This window comes from Geotrypetes seraphini, chromosome 1, assembly GCF_902459505.1.
Source record: "Geotrypetes seraphini chromosome 1, aGeoSer1.1, whole genome shotgun sequence".
Taxonomy (NCBI): Eukaryota; Metazoa; Chordata; class Amphibia; order Gymnophiona; family Dermophiidae; genus Geotrypetes; species Geotrypetes seraphini.
Genome location: NC_047084.1, coordinates 263,555,740 through 263,578,190, shown reverse-complemented (window position 1 = coordinate 263,578,190; position 22,451 = coordinate 263,555,740). Strand labels below are relative to the sequence as shown.

The 22,451-nt window shown below is 45.8% G+C and overlaps 1 protein-coding gene across 2 annotated transcripts in view; it reads left to right on the top strand.

Moving 5' to 3' along the window:
- Positions 1-6,076: 6,076 nt before the first annotated feature.
- The window catches only part of GRK4 (G protein-coupled receptor kinase 4), a 409,134-nt gene continuing 392,759 nt past the window's right edge, over positions 6,077-22,451 (top strand). The window contains exon 1 of one of the 2 annotated variants that reach the window (XM_033950421.1): positions 6,077-6,454. In XM_033950421.1, the coding sequence (XP_033806312.1) occupies positions 6,400-6,454 (55 nt within the window). In that variant the 5' untranslated portion in view covers positions 6,077-6,399. The remainder of the gene's footprint in view (positions 6,455-22,451) is intronic. The other variant, XM_033950412.1, reaches the window with a different exon arrangement.

The following is a 22,451-nucleotide window of genomic DNA, read 5'->3' as shown; positions in this document are numbered from 1 at the left end:
CTATAGGAAATGGAGGGGACTGTACCCCATTGACACAAGCTGTTGGATTGTGATAAAAAAACTTTAATAGCTTGTAAAAACATGCCTTGTATGCCTAGATGGAAAAGGACCCCAAATAAAAAGGGCCACAACACTTTATCAAAAGCTTTTTCGGCGTCCAGGCTGACCACCATGTTGGGCACCTCATGATGTTGGCAATAGGCCATAGCCAAAAGCAATTTCCTGACATTTAAGACCGATTGACGGCCTCTAACAAAGTCCATCTGCTCCTCCCCAATAAGCTCCAGAAGGATCATGGCCAGCCTGGATGCCAAAAGAGTGGAAAGCAACTTAAAATCTACATTTATTAAAGAAATCGGGCGATAGGCAGTCACCAGTTCGGCATCTGTCCTCGACTTGGGGAGCAAAGTGATCAAAGCTGAATTGGCCTGGTCCAGAAACGTTCCCTCTTGCAAAACAGTATCATAGTATGCAAGGAGGGGTCGCACCAAGGGCACCTGTAGTATCCTATAAAACTCATCAGAAAACCCATCGGGCCCTGGGGCGGAGACTAATTTAAGAGAAGCTATGGCTTTCTGAAGTTCTTTGGCCGTGAAAGGAGAATTCAAAGTATCTAACTGTGTTTCAGAGAGCTGAGGCAATTGAGACTGAAGCAAGAAATCCCCAAGAGAGTCCTCCCTGTAATATAAGGAGGAGAAGAATTCTACAAACAAGTGAGAGATACGGTCAGGGTTAGAATGTACCATGCCCTTGGAATCTTTAATGGCAAGAATATGTCTGGGCCCTCCCCAAGCCTTAACTACATTTGCCACCAACTTCCCACTCTTGTTGCCATAGTGAAAAAACTTCCCTTTCCTGTAGAGCAACATGCATGTGGTGTGCTCATGGATCATAGAGTCCAGAGCTATTTGAAAGGTCAACAAGATCTTGTTAGCCCGAGAGGGGACCCTGACATAGGCCGTCTTGTGCTTCTGTACCTGTTTCTCCAAACCCAAAATACCAGCAGCCAACCGTTTATTGCGAGCACTGACATAGGCGATTATATCTCCTCTGATCACAGCCTTCCCCGCCGACCAAAATAAAAATGGGTCTTTAAGATGTAGCGAATTATTGTGGATTTAATCCTCCCACTTCGTATGGAGATACTTGGAAAAATGGGGATCCTTAAACAGATAAGCGGGAAATCGCCACCCCCTTGTTGTTGATAGAAGTGAGGGGACTCTAGTGCAATCCATACCATGCAATGATCAGACACCTCCCCAGGGCCCACTGCTGCTGAAGAAATGAAGGAAAACTGCCTCCGCTGGACAAAATCATAGTCCAGGTGGGAATAAATGCCATGAGCCCTGGAGAGGTGTGTGCAATCCTGCTCCCTCGGATGTAAAGAGCGCTACGTATCCAACAAATCCAGAGTTGTAGTGAAAGCCACCAAATCATTAGCCACCCCCTCACCACCAGAAGGGAGACCTGTGGATCTATCCATAGTAGGATCATGAACCAGATTCATACCCCCCCACCACCATCAAGTTGTCTAAGTTAGCAGTAGTACAGAGGCACAGCAGATCCCTGTAGAACCGTTTATCTCTATGAGCTGGACCATATACAACTAACAAGGAAAGGGTACGACCCCTTAAGTTTAGATCAAGCAATAGGTAACGTCCCCGAGAGTCCCTCTGGCGGAGGGTAGCTGTGCATTGTAACGATTTGCGTATGAGAACTGCAACCCCTCAAGTCTGCCCCCAGAGGAGGAAAAGTGGACAGCGCTGACCCACGAACGCTGTAATTTTAGGTGTTCCGTGTCTGAGAGACGTGTCTCTTGAAGGCATGCTATATCAGCCCCTTGCCGTTGAAGAGCTTGTAAGATTTTGGTGCATTTTACGAGAGAAGTGATACCCCCCACATTCCAAGAAACAATTTTAGTACTAGCCAGACTAAATAAGGGGAAAGAGTAATATGAGGAAAATTACAAAACCCAGAAGAACCAGGGAGGAAGTCACCCAGCCCACACCTTCCCCCTCACTCAAGTGCAAGAAAAGCCATCCAGTACCCTCAGCAAAGGAAACAGAACAAAAAAAATCCACAAAGAACAGAAGAGAAAGAAAACCATGAAAAAGAAAACCAAAAAGATACCACCCCAAAACCCAAGCTATGAACCACTCCAAATCCCAGATCCAAACCCCAGACACCCCAGACCCAAACCCTAGACACCCCAGACCCAGACACCCAACCCCATTACCCCACACAAACCACCGGGGCACAAGTCCCACAGAACACAGCGCAAGCGCTGGGGAGATTCACAATAATGCACAGGGCCCCACCCTGCACCACCAACCACCTGTGTAAGGCCCAAAGAGGGCCCAAGAATGTGCAACTCAGCCTCATAGCCCCACAGCAGGCCTACAAAGATAAGAGCCAAGTCAATGATTTAGGGAGTCCAGAAATACTTGAGCTTTGTCCACAGAGTCAAACACTGTCCTGGATCCATTCTGAAAAATCTTCAGGATGGCCAGATAGAGGAACAAAAATCTAATCTTTTTGTCAGCCAGAGCAGTGCAAAGAGGCTGAAATTTTTTCCGACGGGACTGCAGTGCTGGGGAGTAATCTTGAAAGATATGAACTCGGTGGTCTTCATATTGCAAAGAGTCCAAACGATCTCTGTATTTGCAGAGCAGGGCCACCTTATGAAGATAGTTGTGCACCTTCACAATCACTGCTCGCAGTCTCTGCTGCCCATCCATGGCCCGACCCATGCGGTGCGCTCTCTCAAAGCAAATGGGTCCCATATCTGCCGGCAATGGAAGCTCTTTTTGAAGCCAGGAGGTGAGCAGAGTTCCGAGTTGTTGTTCGGGTAGAGATTCCAGCAGCCCCACAAATCTCAAGTTTCCCCTCCTGGAGCAATTCTCCAGATCCTCAAGCTTAGTAGCCTGTTCCACCACTTGACGCTTCAGTGTTGCAATCATGGGGGCTCCGGCTAGATTAGAGTCCTCAAGCGCGGACATTCTGGATTCCAGCTCCCCCGTTCATCTCACCGTGTCCGCGAGCAAGGCATCCGCCTGTCCCAGCTGGCAGGATAGTTTTTCCAGCTGTGGTTCCAATGCGCATTTGACTGTGCTAGAGAGCTAGGTCAGCTGGGCCGGAGTGAACTCCTCCGTGGATGCCGTCGGCAACGGTGACATTTACTCTGCCACCTCCCTGCTTGCCTCTCGCAGCTTTTTGGTAGATTTACCTGCCATCCCGGTATCCAAATGCTGTAAAAATCTGTCCATATGGGAGGCAGGACCAAGAGAATGGTGCAGCTATGGAAAGAAGGCAAATTTATTGCGCAGTGAGTAGTGATGTGAAGCGGGGCCCGGGAGCAGAGCTAACCCACGTCTTCCTCTGCTCACATCATCACGTGATCTCCTTGTCGTCATTTTGTATAATTACACTTTATCCGTTCTGAGCTCTTCTGGGAGGATGACGCCAAATTATGCAATATAGTAGACAAGAACACAACAGGACCTGACATCAAATCCAAGACCGATAGTATGGCACACGACCTCCTTCTACTGGAGAATTGGTCCAGGACCTGGCAACTAAATTTCAACGCCAAAAAATGCAAGGTCATGCACCTTGGCAACAAAAATCCATGTAAGACTTACACTCTTAATGGTGAGATCCTAGAGAGAACTGTAGCGGAACGAGACTTAGGGGTAATCATCAGTGAGGACATGAAGACTGCTACTCAAGTGGAGAAAGCTTCATCTAAGGCCAGACAAATCATAGGTTGCATACGCAGGAGTTTCGTTAGCCGTAAGCCCGAAGTCATAATGCCATTATATAGGTCCATGGTGAGACCCCATCTGGAATACTGTGTACAATTCTGGAGACCACATTACCGCAAAGATGTGCTGAGACTTGAATCGGTCCAGCGAATGGCCACACGGATGGTCACAGGGCTCAGGGATCTCCCGTATGAGGAACGGCTGAATAAATTGCAGCTCTACACCCTAGAGGAACGCAGGGAGAGGGAGGACATGATCGAAACATTCAAATATCTCACGCGCCGTATCGAGGTGGGGGAGGATATCTTCTTCTTCAAGGAACCCACGTCAACACGAGGGCATCCATGGAAAATCAGGGGAGGGACATTGCATGGCGACACCAGGAAATACTTCTTCACCGAGAGGGTGGTGGATCGATGGAATGGTCTTCCGATACAGGTAATTGAGGCCAGCAGTGTGTCTGATTTTAAAGCTAAATGGGATCGAAAGGTGGGATCTCTTCACAAAGGGAGGTAGGGGAGGGTCATTGGTGTGGGCAGACTTGATGGGCCTTGGCCCTTATCTGTCGTCACTTTCTATGTTTCTATGTTTAAATAAATGTGTAATACCTTTGCACAGCCTTGATCTGATGTTTAAAAGTATGAGGTCTATTTAGAACTGGTCTAGGAGGGGTGATGCTAGTGTGATCATCTATATATATAAAATCGGAGGTATGTACTGTATGTGTGTATGTATGTGTGTGTGTGTGTGTATGTGCCGCGATCACGCAAAAACGGCTTGACCGATTTGAACGAAACTCGGTATGCAGATCCCTCACTACCTGGGGTGATATGTTCTGGGGGTCTCGCGGTCCACCTGCACACGTGGGCGGAGCTACAAACATAAAATCAGATTTCACCCATTCATGTCAATGGAAAAAATTTAAAAAGCTGCCATTCTCACAGTAATTCAAAAACGGCTTGACCGATTTGAACGAAACTTGGTATGCAGATCCCTCACTACCTGGGGTGATATGTTCTGGGGGTCTCGTGGCCCACCTGCACACATGGGCAGAGCTACAAACAGAAAATCAGATTTCACCCATTCATGTCAATGGTAAAAATGTAAAAAGCTGCCATTCTCACAGTAATTCCAACTATAAAACACTTTCTATGACACTATAACCACTAGGGACATCGTTTCTATTCTACCACGGACACCATACATATAGTGTTTGTATGTTCTAACTGTGTTTGTAACTGTTTCCTTCATGCACCCCAGTTTATAATGTTATTACATTACATGAGTACTCACATATGCTGAACTAGGAACACAGGTTCCATTCTGAACTGGGAAAAAACTGCATGGAGTTTCTTTTCAACCTGAGTTTCCACATATTGAGTTGTTTAAATCAATACTGAAACTTTTGGATGCCACTTATTCCAACAGATCTTCCTTTTCAGTTTAAGAGATTGCAAATTCCAGTGTGACTTGCATTCTCTATCACAATCAACAAATCACAGGGACAGACTATTACATACTGTGGAGTGGATTTAAGATCCCCCTGTTTTTCCCATGGACAACTCTATGTTGCTTGTTCAAGGGTGAGTTCACCCAAGAATGTATATGTTCTTGCTCCTGGAGGTGAAACTAAAAATGTTGTTTATAATCAAGTTTTGCGTTAGTTGTATTGTATTCATTTTGTCAAATATTTCACATTATAATTTGACTATTGTACTTTTTATAAAGCTGTAAAAAAATAATTTCATTCACCACTATAAAGTATCTTTATTTGAATCCATTTACAGTGTTATTGCTATAATTAAATACCCGTGCAACGCCGGGGCATCAGCTAGTGAATTATAAAATTCTGAGGGGTGAGAGAAGCACTGCTAAGGACCCAACAATTGGAGTACCTAACCGTTTTACAAAAATCCAAGCTAGAAAGAGTGTGTGAGGCAGACCTGCTTAGTCTCGGAAGTAAGAAGTGATTGCAAAAATTAGAAGAATTTCATTATACTGTAGCTAACATTGTGGTATTGCAGAGATAAATCGGAAAGACGCAGTGATGGAGGGAAGGGGGGGAATAGAGCCTTAAGCTCTGGGGGTAAGAAGAGGTTCTTAGAGTACCCAGGAAGGGGGTTCCTAATGAGTGCTCAGACAAAACTATGAGCCAGTTAAAGGGAGTGGGCAATACTATTAAAAGGGAAGGGGGGAGAACTGCTGCTCGAGTTATAAGGATAGAGTGGGAGGAGTACGGACTGGTGAGAGTATTTTTCGTCTTGAAAGGGAGGAAGAAGTTTGAGTTCTATGAAAAAAACAGGGGTTTCTGTTGAGGGTTAGGGGAGTTAGAGGAGCTGCTGAATTGATCTTAGCCTCATAGCTTTAGCCCCTCCCAGCCACGGGTCGCCTCAGCAGAGGTAGAGAAACAGGAAGAAAGAAAGGGGAGTTAAGCCAGATGCAGATCCGTGCTAGGAGGCAGTCTGTGCAGGAGACGGAGGATGTAGAAGGGATGAAGCTGAGAGAGAACTGCTGCAGCCTGAGATTGAAATCGAGCGAGCGGGAAAGGGAAGACGATCCCAGGCAGGCTGCAGCGGGCATACACTGCTTCTAGCCCCCCCGAGATGTGTTCTCCTCCCTGCCACTCCGCGCCCTGATGATGGAGATTGAAAACATTGTAGCTAACACTGTGCTGCTGAAAGCTCGGGAAGGTAAGAGCAAGACATCCAGGGGCGCTGGCAGCTAGAGGCTTCTCGGCCGCACCGAATGTTTCTTTTGCACCCTCTCACCTGTGGCTATGGTAGACAGACTTTGCAGGGGGAAAAGAGGTTCCGCAGCCTACGTGAAAGAAAAGTGCCCAGGATGTTTTGATGCGAGGCCGGTTACTCAGGATCCATGTGCCTGCATCGTTTAACGAGCTTAATCCATTCCTGTCATTATGACATGTGCATGCTTGCAGCCGGGGATTTGAGGTGCCTTAGCTAGTATTAAATGTACAGTGACTGGACAGGCGGATGGCGCTCTATACTTCTCTCTGTATTAGCCGGAAGCTGCTTTCAGCTTGTTGCAGAGGAAACGTTGCTGTTTTGAAGGGAGGGATCAGGACTGGCTTTGGACTGGGGGGAGGGAGACTTTGGTCAGTTGCAATCTTTTCTGGTGTCTGTCCTGCGTAGGGGCGGTTACTGGAGCCAGGTTAGAGGGAGCCAGATGTTTGCAGGCATGGTTGCCTGCCAGGGACATTGTGAGGTTTTTGCTTAGCTATGGATTAAGAAGTCAAGTGCCATGCAGTATTTCAAATTTATTAAATTTTTGCGAAGGGACGAATCATCTGTAGTAATTTTCTAATGTGTGTCTGTCAGGTGCCCACTTGTTTCAGTTGAAAATGCATACCCGATATCACTATTTTAATTAGTACTGTCCCTTAATCAGGAGGTCTAATGCATGCACGTATTGTAAAACTGCATTTGAGAGAAAACACTGCCATCCCTCTTAACACTGAACTGCGAACGTACTTACTATGGGCTAGATTCACTAAGCTTTGCGAGCCTTCTCTGACCCCGACCTGATTCACCAACCTTCTGGCCGATCAACCTCCCACCCGATTCGATCCGCCCATGCAAATGAAGGGGAATGGCATGCAAAGTAGGAAGGCAGCGATTCACTAAACAGAAGAAGGAACACTGAGCTGGCCGATCCAAAAAGAAGCAACTGCTGAGGACCAGTCACTCAAGTCCTTGCCGACTGTCCTGCTCTCTGCCGCCCTGTCCCTGCAGTGCAGCCCATGGTTTTAACCCGTGGGTTAAAAGCGTGTTCTGTCATATCTGGCTAAAAATCATGTTCTGTTCCATCTGGCTGCAGCGTGTTCTGTAATCTGTTCCATTAATGTCCACTCAAAACTGTAGCCCCCCCCCCCCACACACACATTTTGTTTTGACTTAGCATATGCAGTCTGCGCATGCATCTGGATCTCTCTGCAGTAGTGCTGCCAGATTCAGGAAAAAAAAATTTCAATTTGATTCAGCCTATTGAATCGATTTTTCAATTCGATTTTCCTGCCCAATTGGGTGTTTTTTGTTTTGTTTTTTTTCAAACATCCTGGTGGGTTTTATTTTATAGCTTCTTCACCCCTTTTATAGCCTCTTCACCCCCCTTTTCTCTCTCCTACTCACACTTGCGCTGTGGTGTAAACAAAATAAACAAACAAAAAAGACTTTTCCTCTCTCTGTTAAATCCTAACTCAGGTTCGCAGTCTAACACCAGCTCTGGCAGGATACACATTTCAAATCTGAGATATTGTAATCACAAAACAGAAAATAAAATTTTTTCTACCTTTTGTTTGGTCATTATTCGAATTATGTTGGTCCCAGACTCTGGTTGTCTTCTGATATCTTCGCTTGCCAGGGTCTTCTTCTTTCTCTTTCTCCATCCATCTTCCATCTCTGTCTTCCCATTCCATTTCCTTTCCGTCCCCCGGAGGTCTGGCATCTTTCCTTTTTTTCCATCTCCATCCCCGCAGCTACAACGATGGACCCCACCATCCCCAGATCCACCATCTCTCCTTTTCTCAACTACCCTTTCAACCAGCATCTCTCCCTCCTTCCCCACCACCCCAGGGTCTACGAGTTCTCTCTTTCTCTATCCCCCACCTCTCCCCTCCACACCATCCCTTGTGTCCAACTTCTCTCCCTTTGTGCTTCTTCCCTCCTTAAATTTCATTGTCCACCATCTCTCTCCCTCTCCTCTGTTTTTAGACCCATTAATTCTTCCCCTCCAGTCCGGCATATGTATGTCTCTTGAACTTCCCTCTTTCCCTCCCTCCCTCCGTGTACTTCTACACCAGGGTCCCCCTCCCCCAAAGGCCTGCACCTCCCTGAAGACCTGCACCTCCCTTGAAGGCCTGTCCCTCCTTGAAAGTCTGCACCCCCTGAAAGCCTGCACCCCCCCTGAAGGCCTGTCTCCTTCCGAAGGCCTGTACCCCCCCAACCCCGAAGGCCTGCATATTCCCAGCTGGCCTCCTGGTCTTACTTTTACTTAATTTCAGCAGCGGAGCAGCCTGCAGAGAGGATTGCCGGTGCTGCCATTGGCCTCCGGAGCTGTCTTCCCTCTGCCGCAGTCCCACCCCTCCTCTGACAGAGGCAGGATCACGGCAGAAGAAACAACAGCTCCGGAGGCCGATGGCAGCCTGCAAGGATTGCTTGCACCGACGATCCTCTCTGCAGGCTGCTCCGCTGCTGGAATTAGGTAAATGGAAGAGCAGGAGGCCGGGGGGGGGGGGGGAAGCCAGATGCCACAGAAATTCCCGACTGTCCCTCCCCTCTAAAGCAGGAGCGGCAGCGGCTGGCCAGCAAGAGGCAGCGCTGCTGCTCTGCTTTAGGGGGCGAGGGGGGAGGGTCAGTCACTGAATTGGGAGGCTGAATTTTTTTTAAATTGATTTGAATCGATTCAACCAAAGTGAATCGTTGAATAGATTCAAATTGGAAATTGAGCAGCACTACTCTGCAGCGATCTGTTGGGTTGGTATGGGGCGTGCCTCCGATCAAATAATTTGCATGAGGACTGTTTAGTGAACCGGTTGCCCGGCAAGACTCGGCCATGGATTGGCCACGGATCGGCCAACAAAAGTGAGTTTAATGAATCTAACCCTATATTCAAAATGTTTGATAAGATTGCATTTAAAAGTAACACATCTGATTGCAAAGGGTACACATTGCTGAGGATTAGTGAAATAGTGAGAACCAACTGAAGATTTTGCCTTCAATTAGATGTACCATATTTTTTGCTCCATAAGATGAACCTGACCATAAGACACACCCACCTGTAGAGGAGGAAAAACCAAGAAAAAAATTCTGAACCAAATGGTGTGCCCTGTACCCTGTCCCCCCCTCTGGTGGTCTAGTAGTAGGTTGGGACAAGATACAGGGCATGTCTAGTAAACTGCCTCGAACTATCATGGCTTTGGCGGTATATAAAAATAAAATTATTATTATTATTATTAGTGGTAGGCACGTCTAATGGTAGGCACGTCTAGTGGCAGCCAGCCAACCCACCCATAAGCCAGTCAGCTCCCAGCCAACCCCAAGCCAGCCAGCCAACTAGCCAACCCATCCCAAGGCAGCCAGCCAGCCCCCAGTCAACCCTGCCAGCCAGCCGGTCCCAAGCCAGCCAGCCCAAAGGCGCAGGCAGGCACCCTCCTCCCCCCCCCCCCCGGTACCTTTTTTTGCCATACCAGTGGTCCAGCACGCTTTCCGCGTTCCTGCCTCTCGGCTCCCCTGCTCTCTTCCAGCAGCGTCAGTGGGCACAGTGGTGCACGAGGCAGGCACGCACTTTTTGTGTGCCTGCTTGTTCCTGCACTGCACTCTGAATGGCTGCCTGTCAGTTCTCGTCCAGCGAGAACTGACAGGCAGCCATGTGGTGTGCAGGGAGGGAGGGACCAAGAAGGCATACAAAAAGCGCATGCCTGCATCAAGCGCCGCTGCCGGTGCTGGAAGAAAGCAGGGTAACCGAGGCAGGAGCATGGAAAGCGCGCTGGACCGCCGCAATGGCAAAAAAAGGTACGGGTTTTGTTTTAGGTTTTTTTACATTCGCTCCTTATGACACACCCTTATTTCCACCCCATTTTTGGGGGTGGAAAAAGTGCGTCTTATGGAGCGAGAAATATGGTCTCTCTTTTACATCTATTGTGGATGTGTGTTTGAAGTTTGTACATGCGTAATTAACTTATAAAAGAAATCTTGCATTTGTTCCATCTTGCAGAGTATCTCATTTTGATTTAGTAGGTTCACTTTCTGCTTGTAATGTAATAAATGGAAATCTTAAGTGTATTTAAGTGGTTGTGTGAGGTTTTGTACTTTTTAAAAAGTAGAACTGTGAAACTCATACCAGCATTTTTAACCAATATGCAGCCTTTAGTTCCAGCTGAGCACCTGTGCACTTTGGTACTTTAAATAGTAGAGATTTGAGAACATTTTTCTTTATCCCTCCACTGCCCATATGTAGGCTATTAATAAGACTGATGGCATCTTTTTATAATTGTTAGACCACAGTGGTGTTTATCATGTAAGATTGGGTGGGAGTGGGGAGAAAATATATAAATTCAAATCCAGGTAAATGGTATAATATTTTCAAGGCTATAATTATTTCAAAGGAGGCAGTGATTGTAATTGTCTTTTTTTCTTTTCATCGCTTTGGATTCTTTTGGGAAAGTTGAGCAGATATGCATCAGTGTCTGTTAGGTTGGTGAAAGGCAGAAAACCATAGGAGCTTAAGTCAATGGAGTCAAAAATTTGGGCCCTCCCCCGCTGCTTCTGACTGGCTGACTGCAGCCTCTCCCAAACAAGCACTCATGTTATCTCACTAGCCTTGCTTTTAATCTGAACCCTCTCATGCTCCTTAGTGGTTTCCTTCGTGTGCCTCCTGACAGCATCTCACTATTCTCACTACCTCACTTCTTGTATATTTCTATTTCCTTTCTCTGTGCCTCTCCTTTTGCATCCATTTCACTTTCTGCTTCTCATAACCCCTCTCCCCAACCTTACTCCCTTTCTCTTCTCTCTGCATCACAAGTCCTCGCTATCCTTCTCCTATCCCCTCACCAGATATTTTGTCATCTACCTTATTCACTGCATTCAAACTCAAGCATTCTCTCTCCTATTCATCCATCTCCTTTCTCTTTGAGCCCCACCCATCTTTATCATTGCCGTCATTATTCACCTTTCCTTTGGCATACTCTCTTACTCTTTCTTCTGCTCATTGCTGGGGATGTAAATCCCATCCCTGGCACTCCACACCATCTGCTTCCTCATGTGTGTAACCTCCGTAACCTTATACCCATTCCTCTACTTCAGTCCACTCCTCTCTCTTTTTCTCATGTGTAATGCTCATTCTGCCTCCAACAAACTGCCCTACAATCATGACTTCTTTATTGCCCAGTCCCTCCACCTGCTTCCTCTAACTGAAACATGGATTTACCCTGAGGACTCCACTGCAGCTGCTGCCCTCTCTCATGATGGCTACCATTTCTCACATACACCTTGCCCTATTGGTCGAGGCAGAGGTGTTGGGCTTCGTCTTTCTCCTTCTTGCAGATTCCAACCTCATTTCCTTCCTCAATCCCACAGCCTTTCCTCATTTGAAGCCAGTCCATCTGCCTATACCTTTGTGGATAGCGGTCATTTATCATCCCCCCCCCCCCCAACAAGTCCCCTTCCTCCTTTCTTACTAGATTTGACTCCTGGCTTTTGGGGTTCCTTGATCCATCTTCTCCCTCCCTCATTCTTGGAGATTTTAACTTTCACTCTGACAATCCCATTAACACGTATGCTTCTAAATTTCTTGCCTTAACCTCCTCATTTGACCTCCAGCTGTGCTACACTACCCCAACACTGGGATGGTCACTGCCTTGATCTTTTCTTTTTCTCCAATTGCTCTCTCTCTCAACTTCTCTACCTCACTGCTCCCCATCTCTGATCATCATCTGATAACCTTCACAATTACTCCTCCTCAGCCATGTCCACTCACCTCCAACAGGTTTCGAAATCTTCAAGCTCTGAATCCTTCCATGCTCTCAACCACTGTTTCACCTCTCCTTTCCTCCACTATGTCATCCAAGTCTGTCCATGAGGCTGTCTTGTCGTACAGCTCTATTCTCTCCTCTGCTCTGGACATCCTTGCTCCCCCCTGTTCCCCGCTCTGTCAGGCATACCAAACCTCAACCTTGGCTCACTCCCAGTATCCACTACTTATGTTCCTGTACCCACTGTGCCGAGCACTTTTGGCTCAAATCTCGCACACATGCTGACTTCCTTCACTTTAAATTTATGCTGGCCTCCTTTAATTCTATGCTTACATGGGTCAAGCAAGACTACTACATCCAACTAACTAACTCCCTTTCTTCCAACCCCCATCATCTCTTTGCCATGCTGAACTCCCTCCTCATAGCGCCCCCACCTCTGACCCCTCCTTCTTTCTCTTCCTAGACTATGGCTGATTACTTCCATGACAAGTCTCCAGGTTTATTTATCATTTGATATACCGTCTATCAAACGTTAGCTAGACAGTTTACAACAGTGGTTCCCAACCCTGTCCTGGAGGACCACCAGGCCAGTCAGGTTTTCAGGATAGCCCTAATGAATATTATAGCCACACTGCAGCCCTAGGCCGGGGCTCAGCAGCGCTCTCAGTGGCTACATACAAAAAGTGCACGGGTGTGTGACCCAGACTGGAGTCACCCTGCAGGTTTTCCACGGAACTTAATCAAAAGCCCAAACACAGTGGTTAGGATGGCAATAATGCAAAATTTACTTGTCAAAAATCTAAAAGTCAGAATGTCATAAAGTTCAAAGTAACAAACAAAATGTTCAAACTGTAAACAAAGCAAGGCCACAGGAAAACTCTGACAGCCTACAGGATTTTTATTCCTCATGAAACAGTTCTCTCTGTGATTCGCACTCTCACAGAGCAGCTTTACACTATAGCTTTCTTTTCTCTCAAGTCTGCTCCTCAGCAGAACTCAGGTAAGTTCATAGCATTCAAAACAGTTCCCAGAGATATGCCTTTTCACTCTCATCTCTAGGCAAACACATACAAAACTCAAGCCTCCAGCCTAAAATTGTAGCAGGGCTGGGTAAAGAGGAGTCCACTAAGTTTGCCTTTCAAAAGCACAGAAGACAGCTTGCAAAATTCCCACTCAGTTGTTAGCAAACTTCTCCCCACTCACTCTTAGCTTATCAAACCATAGAACAGTCCAGAAAAGTCTTTGCAAGTGACTAGGAGTAGGCAAAGAACCTAGCCGCAAAATAACAGGAAAAAAAACTCACAGTAGTTCAGCTCAGGCTGAGCTAATTGTCATTCCCACGTCCATCGGTTCCGTGGTTCCACATACTTTTTCAGAAGAAAGCTTCATGGCAGCCTCCTTATCAGCTACGGGCAATTCTGAGGACATTCTCGCTTCCTCAACCTCCATAGGGTCACAGCCATTACCACTGCTTAAGCCAGGCAGGTTCGGTGGGGATTACCCTAAGCTTCTTCCCTAACCTATCTAACAGTTTGTTCCAGACTGCTGGTTTTCTAGGGAAGGGACACACCCTGCTCTGCCTGAGTCAGCAGGGAAATGAACCTCTCTTGGGCTCTCCCGGTCGAGACCTGGATACCGGTTACTCTATGTGCTCTTAGTTCTGTCAATGTCCTCCTGGGTCCTAGTTCTACTGTGTTCCCTAGGTGTGTGACAAGTTTTCCCAGCCCCTGACTCTGGATGGTTAGTAGGCTCCGGGAAATCCACATAGTGACTGGGCCGGGCCCTGGGCATCCCCTTTCTGGTTTTCTTATCCCCTTTCCTCCCAGCACCCACAGGGACCTTGGCAGGCACGGAGCCTGACTGGTCACAATATGCATGGAGTAGATTTGCATACCTGGCACCTTCATTAAATGCAGATCTCTCTCATGCATATTCATTAGGGCTATCCTGAAAACCCAACTGGCCTGGTAGTCCTCCAGGACAGGGTTGGGAACCACTGGTTTATAATAAAATTTATAAAAGTAAATTAAGGAAAACATGAAAGAAAAGATAAGATCCACAACTCAGGAAGCTCCCCTTGCCTGGTCCCACCCTCTTGACCCTTCGTCAACTACCGATGACTTTTCTTCCTTTTCTGAAATCACAGAAGAAGAAACTGCTCAATTTCTGTCTTCAGCTAAGCCTACTACTGCCCCTCAGACCCTATTCCCACCCTTCTACTTGACCCCATCTCACATACTGTTATCTCTCCCATCTGCCATATTCTCAACCTATCCATTTCCACTGCAACTGTCCTTACTGCTTTCAGACATGTGATGGTTAAGCCGCTTCTCAAAAAACTCTTGCTGGACCCCACCTGCTCATCCAACTATTGCCCTGTCTCCCTTCTTCCGTTCCTATCCAAGCTACTCGAAAGTGCTGCTCTTTGTCGCTGCCTGGACTTCTTTCAATTTGACAGATTCTTGGTCCTCTACAATCTGATTTTTGCCCCCAACACTTCACAGAGACAGCCCTCACCAAAGTATGCAGAGAGCTGTTCATGGCCAGATCTAAGGGCCTTTACTCGATCCTCATCCTTCTTGATCTGTCTGCTGCTTTTGATACTGTTAATCACAGCCTACTCCTTGATATGCTGTCCTCGCATGGATTCTGTGAATCTGTCCTCTGCTGATTTGTCTCCTACCTCTCCCATCGTACATTTAGTGTATGTGTTGGTGGGTCCTCTTCTGCTGCTATCCTGCTAGCGGTTGACATATCCCAGGGTTCTGGGTTAGGACCTCTTCTCTCAGAGCCCTGATCTCCTCCCATGGCTTCCAATATCACCTATATGCTGATGACTTGCAGATCTACCTATCTACACCCAAAATTTCACCTGAAGTCCAAGAAAAAGTCTCTGCCTGTTGGCTGACATTGCTGTCTGGATGTCCTACCATTATCTGAAACTAACCATGTCCAAAACTGAGCTGCTTCTCTTCCTCCGTTCTCCAACTCTGTAAATAATACTGTCATCATTGCTGTCTCCTCTGCTCACAACCTTGGAGTCGTCTTCGATTCCGACCTCTCATTTTCTATGCACATCTAACAAACTGCTAAGGCCTGTTGCTTCTATCTCTACAACATTACCAAAATTTGTCCCTTCCTCTCTGAGCACACTACCTGGACCCTTGTCCACACTCTCATAACCTCATGCTTAGATTACTGCAATCTATTTTTAACTGGTCTCCCGCAGTACCGCCTCTACCACCTGCAATCAGTGCAAAACTCTGCTGCACGACTCATCTTCTGTCAACCTCGCTACACTCATGTCACCCCTCTCTTTAAATCACTTCATTGGCTCCCTATCCGTCTTCGCATACAGTTCGAACTTCTATTGCTGACCTACAAGTGTGTTTATTCTGCTGCCCCTCAATATCTCTCCTCTCTTCTTTCTCCTTATACACCTCCCAAAGAACTCTGTTCCTCAGATAAGCCACCCTTCTCCTCCACTGCCAATTCCAGACTTCGTTTTTTTCATTTAGCTGCCCCCTATGCTTGGAATAAATTACCCAAGTTTGCCCATCAAACCCCTTCCCTTATCTTGTTTAAAAGCAGACTGGAAACCCACTTTTTGGATATAGCCTTCAATTCATAACTGTACTCCACACTGCCCACCAACCTAGCCAGCAGATTAACCATTCCCCCTTAACTGTATCCATGACATCCTGTTTGTCTGTTTAGATTGTAAGCTCTTTCGAGCAGGGACTGTCTTCTTTGTGACTCTGTACAGTGCTGCATATGTCTGGTAGCACTATAGAAATAATTAATATAGTAGTAGTAGTAATGGAGGCCATGGCTGGAAGCCCTAAGCAGGGAGGCAGCTAGTGTTGTGATGACATGAAAAATGAATGGAATTCAACTTCTGAGTTTGCACAAGAAGTGGTTTTAATTGGTGTGGGGTTCCTGTTTCCCAGAAAATATGAAGATAATGTTTTCTTTTAGGAAAATAACTTTGCCATATCCTTTGCGTGATTGAGGTTTGGTTTGATATACGTATTGTGGATATGTGCAGTGGTGTAGTGAAGGTGAGAGGCACCTGGGGCTGTAACGCCCCTCCCCGCCCTCATCTCCGCTCCCCACCGCTCCTTCCCCGATCCCGTCTGCCACATGTGCCTTCCCTTCTTTTCCCTTCCCTTCCCTCAAACCTCTAGTTGAAGTTGTTGCTTGCAGTGCTCCTTGCGACCCCGTCGGATCTCCCTCTGATGTCACTTCCTATTCGTGGCTCCCGGAATTGACGTCAATGGGAGAACCGATGGGGGCATGAAGAGCATGTTGTTGACCGCCGCGAACAACAACTTCAGCTAGAGGTATGGGGGAAGGGAAGGGCACGCTTGGAGGGGAGGAATGGGAAGAGCCGGGGAGCAGAAAGGAGGAGGGGTGCTGGTGCCCCTACTATGCCACTGGATATGTGACGTATATAATGTGACTGAAACACTAGCTGTAGAATAGGAGGATGGTGGTATCAAAGGAGGATAGTTTCCAGAATCCTTTAGTAATAAAATAACAGCACTGACTCTTTTCTTTAAGGGAAATCTGATACCATTTCTGCTTATTTAGTGTTACTCATTGTATTCACTGCTACTCAGCACTGCCCAAAAAAGGAATATTTGCTTGTTTCAACTCTTTATTTTTTTATAATAACTGTGTTAAATTCTTTAACTTCCCTTACAATTTTATATCTTCTCCAGTAGTGTTTATGCACTTGATTGTTTCATCAGCTTATTTATCGCATTGTATGAAGGTATGATGATGTACGGGGCAGGATTTATTTAGATTTCGGTCTAAGTGTTTGTCACTTAATAAATACCTGCCTGGGGCCATTGGTTATCACGAGGGTTTACACAGGCCCGTACTGATTAGTGCCTTTTGGTTTTTGAACTTACTTTTTTCCTTATTTAAGGATTAAGCTGGTAGTACATTTTTCACGCCGTTGTAGGTTCAGTTTTGGAGATCATATATTATAGTACCAATTTTTTGGAGTTTGGTCAAATTGATGGTTAACATGCAGTAAATAATAACAAACAAATTTTTGCTCAAATACAACAATTCCTGAAGGCAGTCTTTTAGAAATATGAAGAAATCAAAACATTCACCAACCTGAAGATCTTGCCTGTTCAAACTTGTTCCTTTTGTCATCTTCATCAAAGCACTTCCATGATGTTTCATTCAGGCTAGCAGGCCTTGCATTTCTTTGTTTACAGTGTTTGCATTTTGCATGCATGCCTGCCTTACCCATAGGTAGAGGAACTTCATTAATGCTGGCTTTTACAAAGTTGCGGTAGAAGCTTCTACCGTGGGCTGGTGAGGTCAATGCTCTGACGCTCACAGAATTCCTATGAGCCTCAGAACATTTACCTCGCTGGCCTGCGGTAGAAACCTCTACAATGGCTTTGTAAAAGAAGCCTTAAAATATTCCCAAATGGGTCTCTTTTACTGTCTGCTGCCATTATAGGTTTTCTTCCAAAGAGTGAATAATGTTACGTATAAACTGTAGGCTATACATGCAAAGATCCCAAGACGTGGAGTATTCTACTGAAAAGGTTTCACTTTCATTTTTACTGCTGTCCCTCTTTCCTTACATTTGGCTCCTTGTGCAGATATATAAACATAGTACTTAAGAGGTAAGGGGTTGATTCTGTCTACATTGAACTGCAAAAGGAAAATTGGGGCTAATGTCTTTTTCTCAACTCTATATTTTATTACATTTTTGCTCTGAAGAAGCATGTTATTTCTGTAGACACAAATTCCCAGTTTTGAGAAATGCAAAAACCTGTGATAACAGCAGTTAGCATATCTGGGTTTAAAAAAAGGTTTGAACAAGTTCCTGGAGGAAAATTCCATAGTTTGCTATTGAGACAGACATGGGGGAAGCCACTGCTTGCCCTAGAATCGGTAGCATGGAATGTTGCTTCTGTTTGGGTTTCTGCCAGGTATTGTGACCTGGAATGGCCATTGTTGGAAAAAGACTATGCTAGAACCATTGGTCTGATCTAGTATGGCTATTCTTATGTTTTTATCTTCCTCCTGGGCAGACTAAGACCTCTGTCCTAGTAAACCACATTCATTCAGGGTCAGTGTTTAAACATACTGGAGCCCTGAACCAAAATTTTGGAAGGGATCCCAAAGCCCAATAGCAGGCTGTATTTTTTTCACCTTGAGACAGTCTTGGGGGCCTAGGACAATTGCCTTTTTGGACACTGCTAATGTTGGCCTTTTATTCAAAATAAGGTAATATTTACACACAGGCTATTACATGGTTCAGGATTAAGCTATGTATATGTTTAACAAATCTTACATATCACAGTCCCTGCTAATATAACTGATGTAGCTCACAAAAACATTCAGCAAACTGTACAACCAGCTGATATATCTCACAGGAGGAAATGCTCGGTCCTACCCAGACTGTCAAGGATAATTTTATCTAATCTAGAAAAAGAAAAGCTTTCGATTCCCTGCAGAAATACAACAGTTTAAGCTCACTTTTGAACTCAACCCAAAGTTTATTCTCATGTATATTCAGTGATGGCAAGAAATTTGGGGTGGATGTACCTGGGAAAACAAAGAAAAGACTAACAAACATGGCTGGATCTGGGATCATGAGAAGGTTGGTACCAGTACAGTCTGTCCTTCTAGTACAAAGGGCATTCTGTCACCTCTCACTATTTGGATCAGAGCTCTACCCATTCCAGAAATCTAAGACAGGATCTAGAATGATAGATACAAGGAAAACTCACAGCAGGCATGCTGCTTTTTTACAACAATGCGCTGGTGCACATGTCATGACAATCACAGGCTGCCATCCGAGAATGTGGGTTTTAGCAGCTGAGCCATCCACCCTACAGTCCTGACCTGGCTCCCTCGGATTATTTCCTGTTCTGAGTTTTGAAGAAATCTCTCCGTGGACAGCGGTTTTTCAAGTGATGAAGAGTCAAGGAAGCTGTGATCAAACAGAAGAATTATTTTCAAAGGGGTTAAAGTCAATGCCAGAAAAGTAGATGAAGTGTATAGAGTTATCAGGGGACTATATTGAAAACCAAAACAAATTACTTTTCTTTCTTACCGAGGTAGATCAATTATTGAGCACCCCTTATAATCTTCAGTTCTTTACAGATACAGCATGCATTTACAGAATGCTTCAGCATACTGTAAGGTTTAGCCCCCCAAAATGTAAGATTTTGGAGGGGTAATGTTGAAGCAAAGGCGGCCTTACAATCTGCCAGGTCCCGGGTTTGATACCCTCGTTGAAGATTCAGTAGGAAGTAAAATCAAATGTCAAACGCAGCCAGAAGTGATTACATAAAGAATATAATGTAGAAATAGGCAATCTTTAGAAAGATAAATAAGCTTTACTGGGTTACAAATGGACAGACAGAAATAGACATAAGCTTTACAAATACAGATTGGATTCAGAGACTGCTTCTGTGCTCTTGTGAATGAGAGAGAAAAGACAGCTTCCTGAATAGGTGATGTGAGGACAAAGAAAGAGAGGGGGGGAGGGGTGATGTTCCAGAGAGAGAGAGAGAGAGAGAGTGAGGTGTTGCAGAGAGGAAGCTTTTATAGGTTGGAATCTTATTCTAAAATAGAAACTATTGTATTTCCCAGTATCTTTCTGTTTATAATTTGTAAACTGTTTGAAACAATGGTTAGTTTAATTGATAAGGAAGATGTGATACTTGCAGGCATGGTAGCTGGGATTAGTCTCTGGCTTCTTTGTCCCATTCAAGTAGCCTATCTTCTTGATAAACAATCCAGTCTGGCTGGATGCTTAATGTATGTGAATTCTGTGCAGGAGCATTTAGGGTCTATCTGCATCAACATTCCAGATTGATATAATGTCCCATAGGCCTCTGCTGACATTGGTTAGGCCAACCGAAAATGCTGAGGCTGACACATACCACTTTTGATAAGATATTTCAGCACCACATAAGATTGACCCTTTTTTCGCATTCATGTTTCACTAACACTCCGATCCGTGTGCAATTGGAGGCAGGCCAACCGATTCGCCAACCATTTGCATGCAAATGGTTGGCAATTGGAGGCACGTCCCCAACCAACTACATGGATCGCTAAAGCCCTGACAAAATCTGCTGGCTTAAAAATTTTTTTTTAAATCGGGCAGATATTTTGCGTGTTTTAAACATGCAAAATATCTGCCTGATTAAAAAAAAATGAAACCCACCCCCTCCCAACAAGTGACCCGAATCTCCCCCCAAATTTGCCCCGCAGCCGTGTTTAGAAAAATTATAGCAGGAGGGTTCCCATTCCCTCCTGCCATATCTAGAACTACTAAACCCCCCTCTCAACAAGTGCCCCTAACCCCCTCCCTCCCTGAAACCCCCCAAAAATTTGCCCCCCAAGGGAGGAGCCCGAGGAGCCTCAGCCAATCAGGGCCTTAGGCCCTACCCCGTGCATCACACGATGCACCAGGGCGTGGCCTAAGGCCTCAGATTCGTCGCAAGAGGCATTGGAGTAGGAGGGATTGAGTATCTCTCCTGCTCCATTAAAGGTATGGGGAGGGGGAGGGGGGAAGGGACCGTGGGTGGGGAGGGGGCATCCGGGGGGGAGTGGCATCAGGGAGTTGGCATCCCTCCTGCCATTATGTTAGTTTTTGGGTGGGACCGATGGTAGAAGGGAGTGGGAACCCTCCTGCCATAATTTTTTTTCGATGCGGCTGCGGGGCAAATTTTTTGGGGGGATTAAAGAGCCTGAGTAAAGTACGGGGAGGAGTGGGCCGGGCCGGGCCAATGGCAGTTTCGCAATGGCAGGAGGGAGTTGGCATCCCTCCTGCCATATTTGCAGGTGCGGGGTGGGCAGTGTCGGGCCCGATGGCCGCGGCGGATTTAAAACCATGGGCTTGCTCTGCTAAAAAGCCCCTTCTTCAAACCCAGCATGCACCCAAAAAGAGGGAGCAAAAGCCTCAAGCTAATGTTGCAATATAGACCAAAAGGTACAAGTCAAAACTGCTTTTGATACTTTCACTGGCAAAAAAACTCCCTCACAGAACAGCTCAGGTTTAGAAAAGGGCAAAGTCACCCGGAGGCATGTTCAAGGGAAGGGAAGACTGGAGAAGAAAGGACAGTGTTGGAGCTCAAGTCGTCTTTTGTCAGCTAAGTCCTTGAATGTGCCTCCGGGTGATTTTGCCCTTTTCTAAACCTGAGCTGTTCTGTGAGGGAGTTTATTTTTGCCAGTGAAAATGTGATGGTGTCTATCAGTCTTGGATTGAGGTTGGACTTAATGATGACAGCTACACCTCCACCTGCAGTGTTGGTGCGTGAGCAAGCTATCGCTTGGTACTCTGGTGAGCAAAGCATATCCAAGGTAACTCCATCATTGTCTTTGAGCCAGGTTTCAGTAATTAGGAAGATGTCGCAGTTATTGTCTGTGAGGAGGTCATTTAGTGTAGTTTCTTTGTTGTTTACAGACCATTTTGAGGTTATTGGGTGTGGTAAGGATTTCCTGTGGGGCATGTGACAGAGGTCACCATATCTACCCTGGCCTGTGATGACTAGGATGGGGGGATACATGTTGGCAATGAGCGTAATTGACATGAGATAGGAGAACACAGATTGTGGCATTGGTATTATGAAGGCAGTGTAATGTTGAATGACTGTGGTGGCTAGGTTGGGGATACAAAGCTTTGGTAGGATTTTGTTGGGTATCAGGTAGAGTATTGAAGTAAAGGCTGCTTTGTTTACCTCATTGGAATAACTACAAGATGGCATTGTATCTTCCAAAACAGACAATATTCGTTTATTATTAGTATAAAAACTTACAGTATTACAGCAGCAGAGACATATCAGAAAAATGTATTGTCAGTTCAGAATATGCAATGGAGAGAAGAACTTGCACCCATATGCTTAGCAGGGGGCTAGCAGATCCCCGTAGCATAAGTAAGTGAATCTCTACCTAAAATACCTACCTAAAATACACGTGATTTTTATACAGAGCAATTCTTCCTTTGTTCCAAAAAAGTCCATCTCCGAATTCTGGTTATGTAATTCCCTATTGGTACATAAAATAATGTATAGCTAACTCCTTCTCTCAGTCCACGCCTCTCTCACCTCCACCCCCCCTCCCCAGTAGGGGGGGGGGCTTGCAGAAACAGAGAACTCTTGGTGAACTTTCTTTCTCCCAGCGCTAAGATCTTTATCACTTTGTAG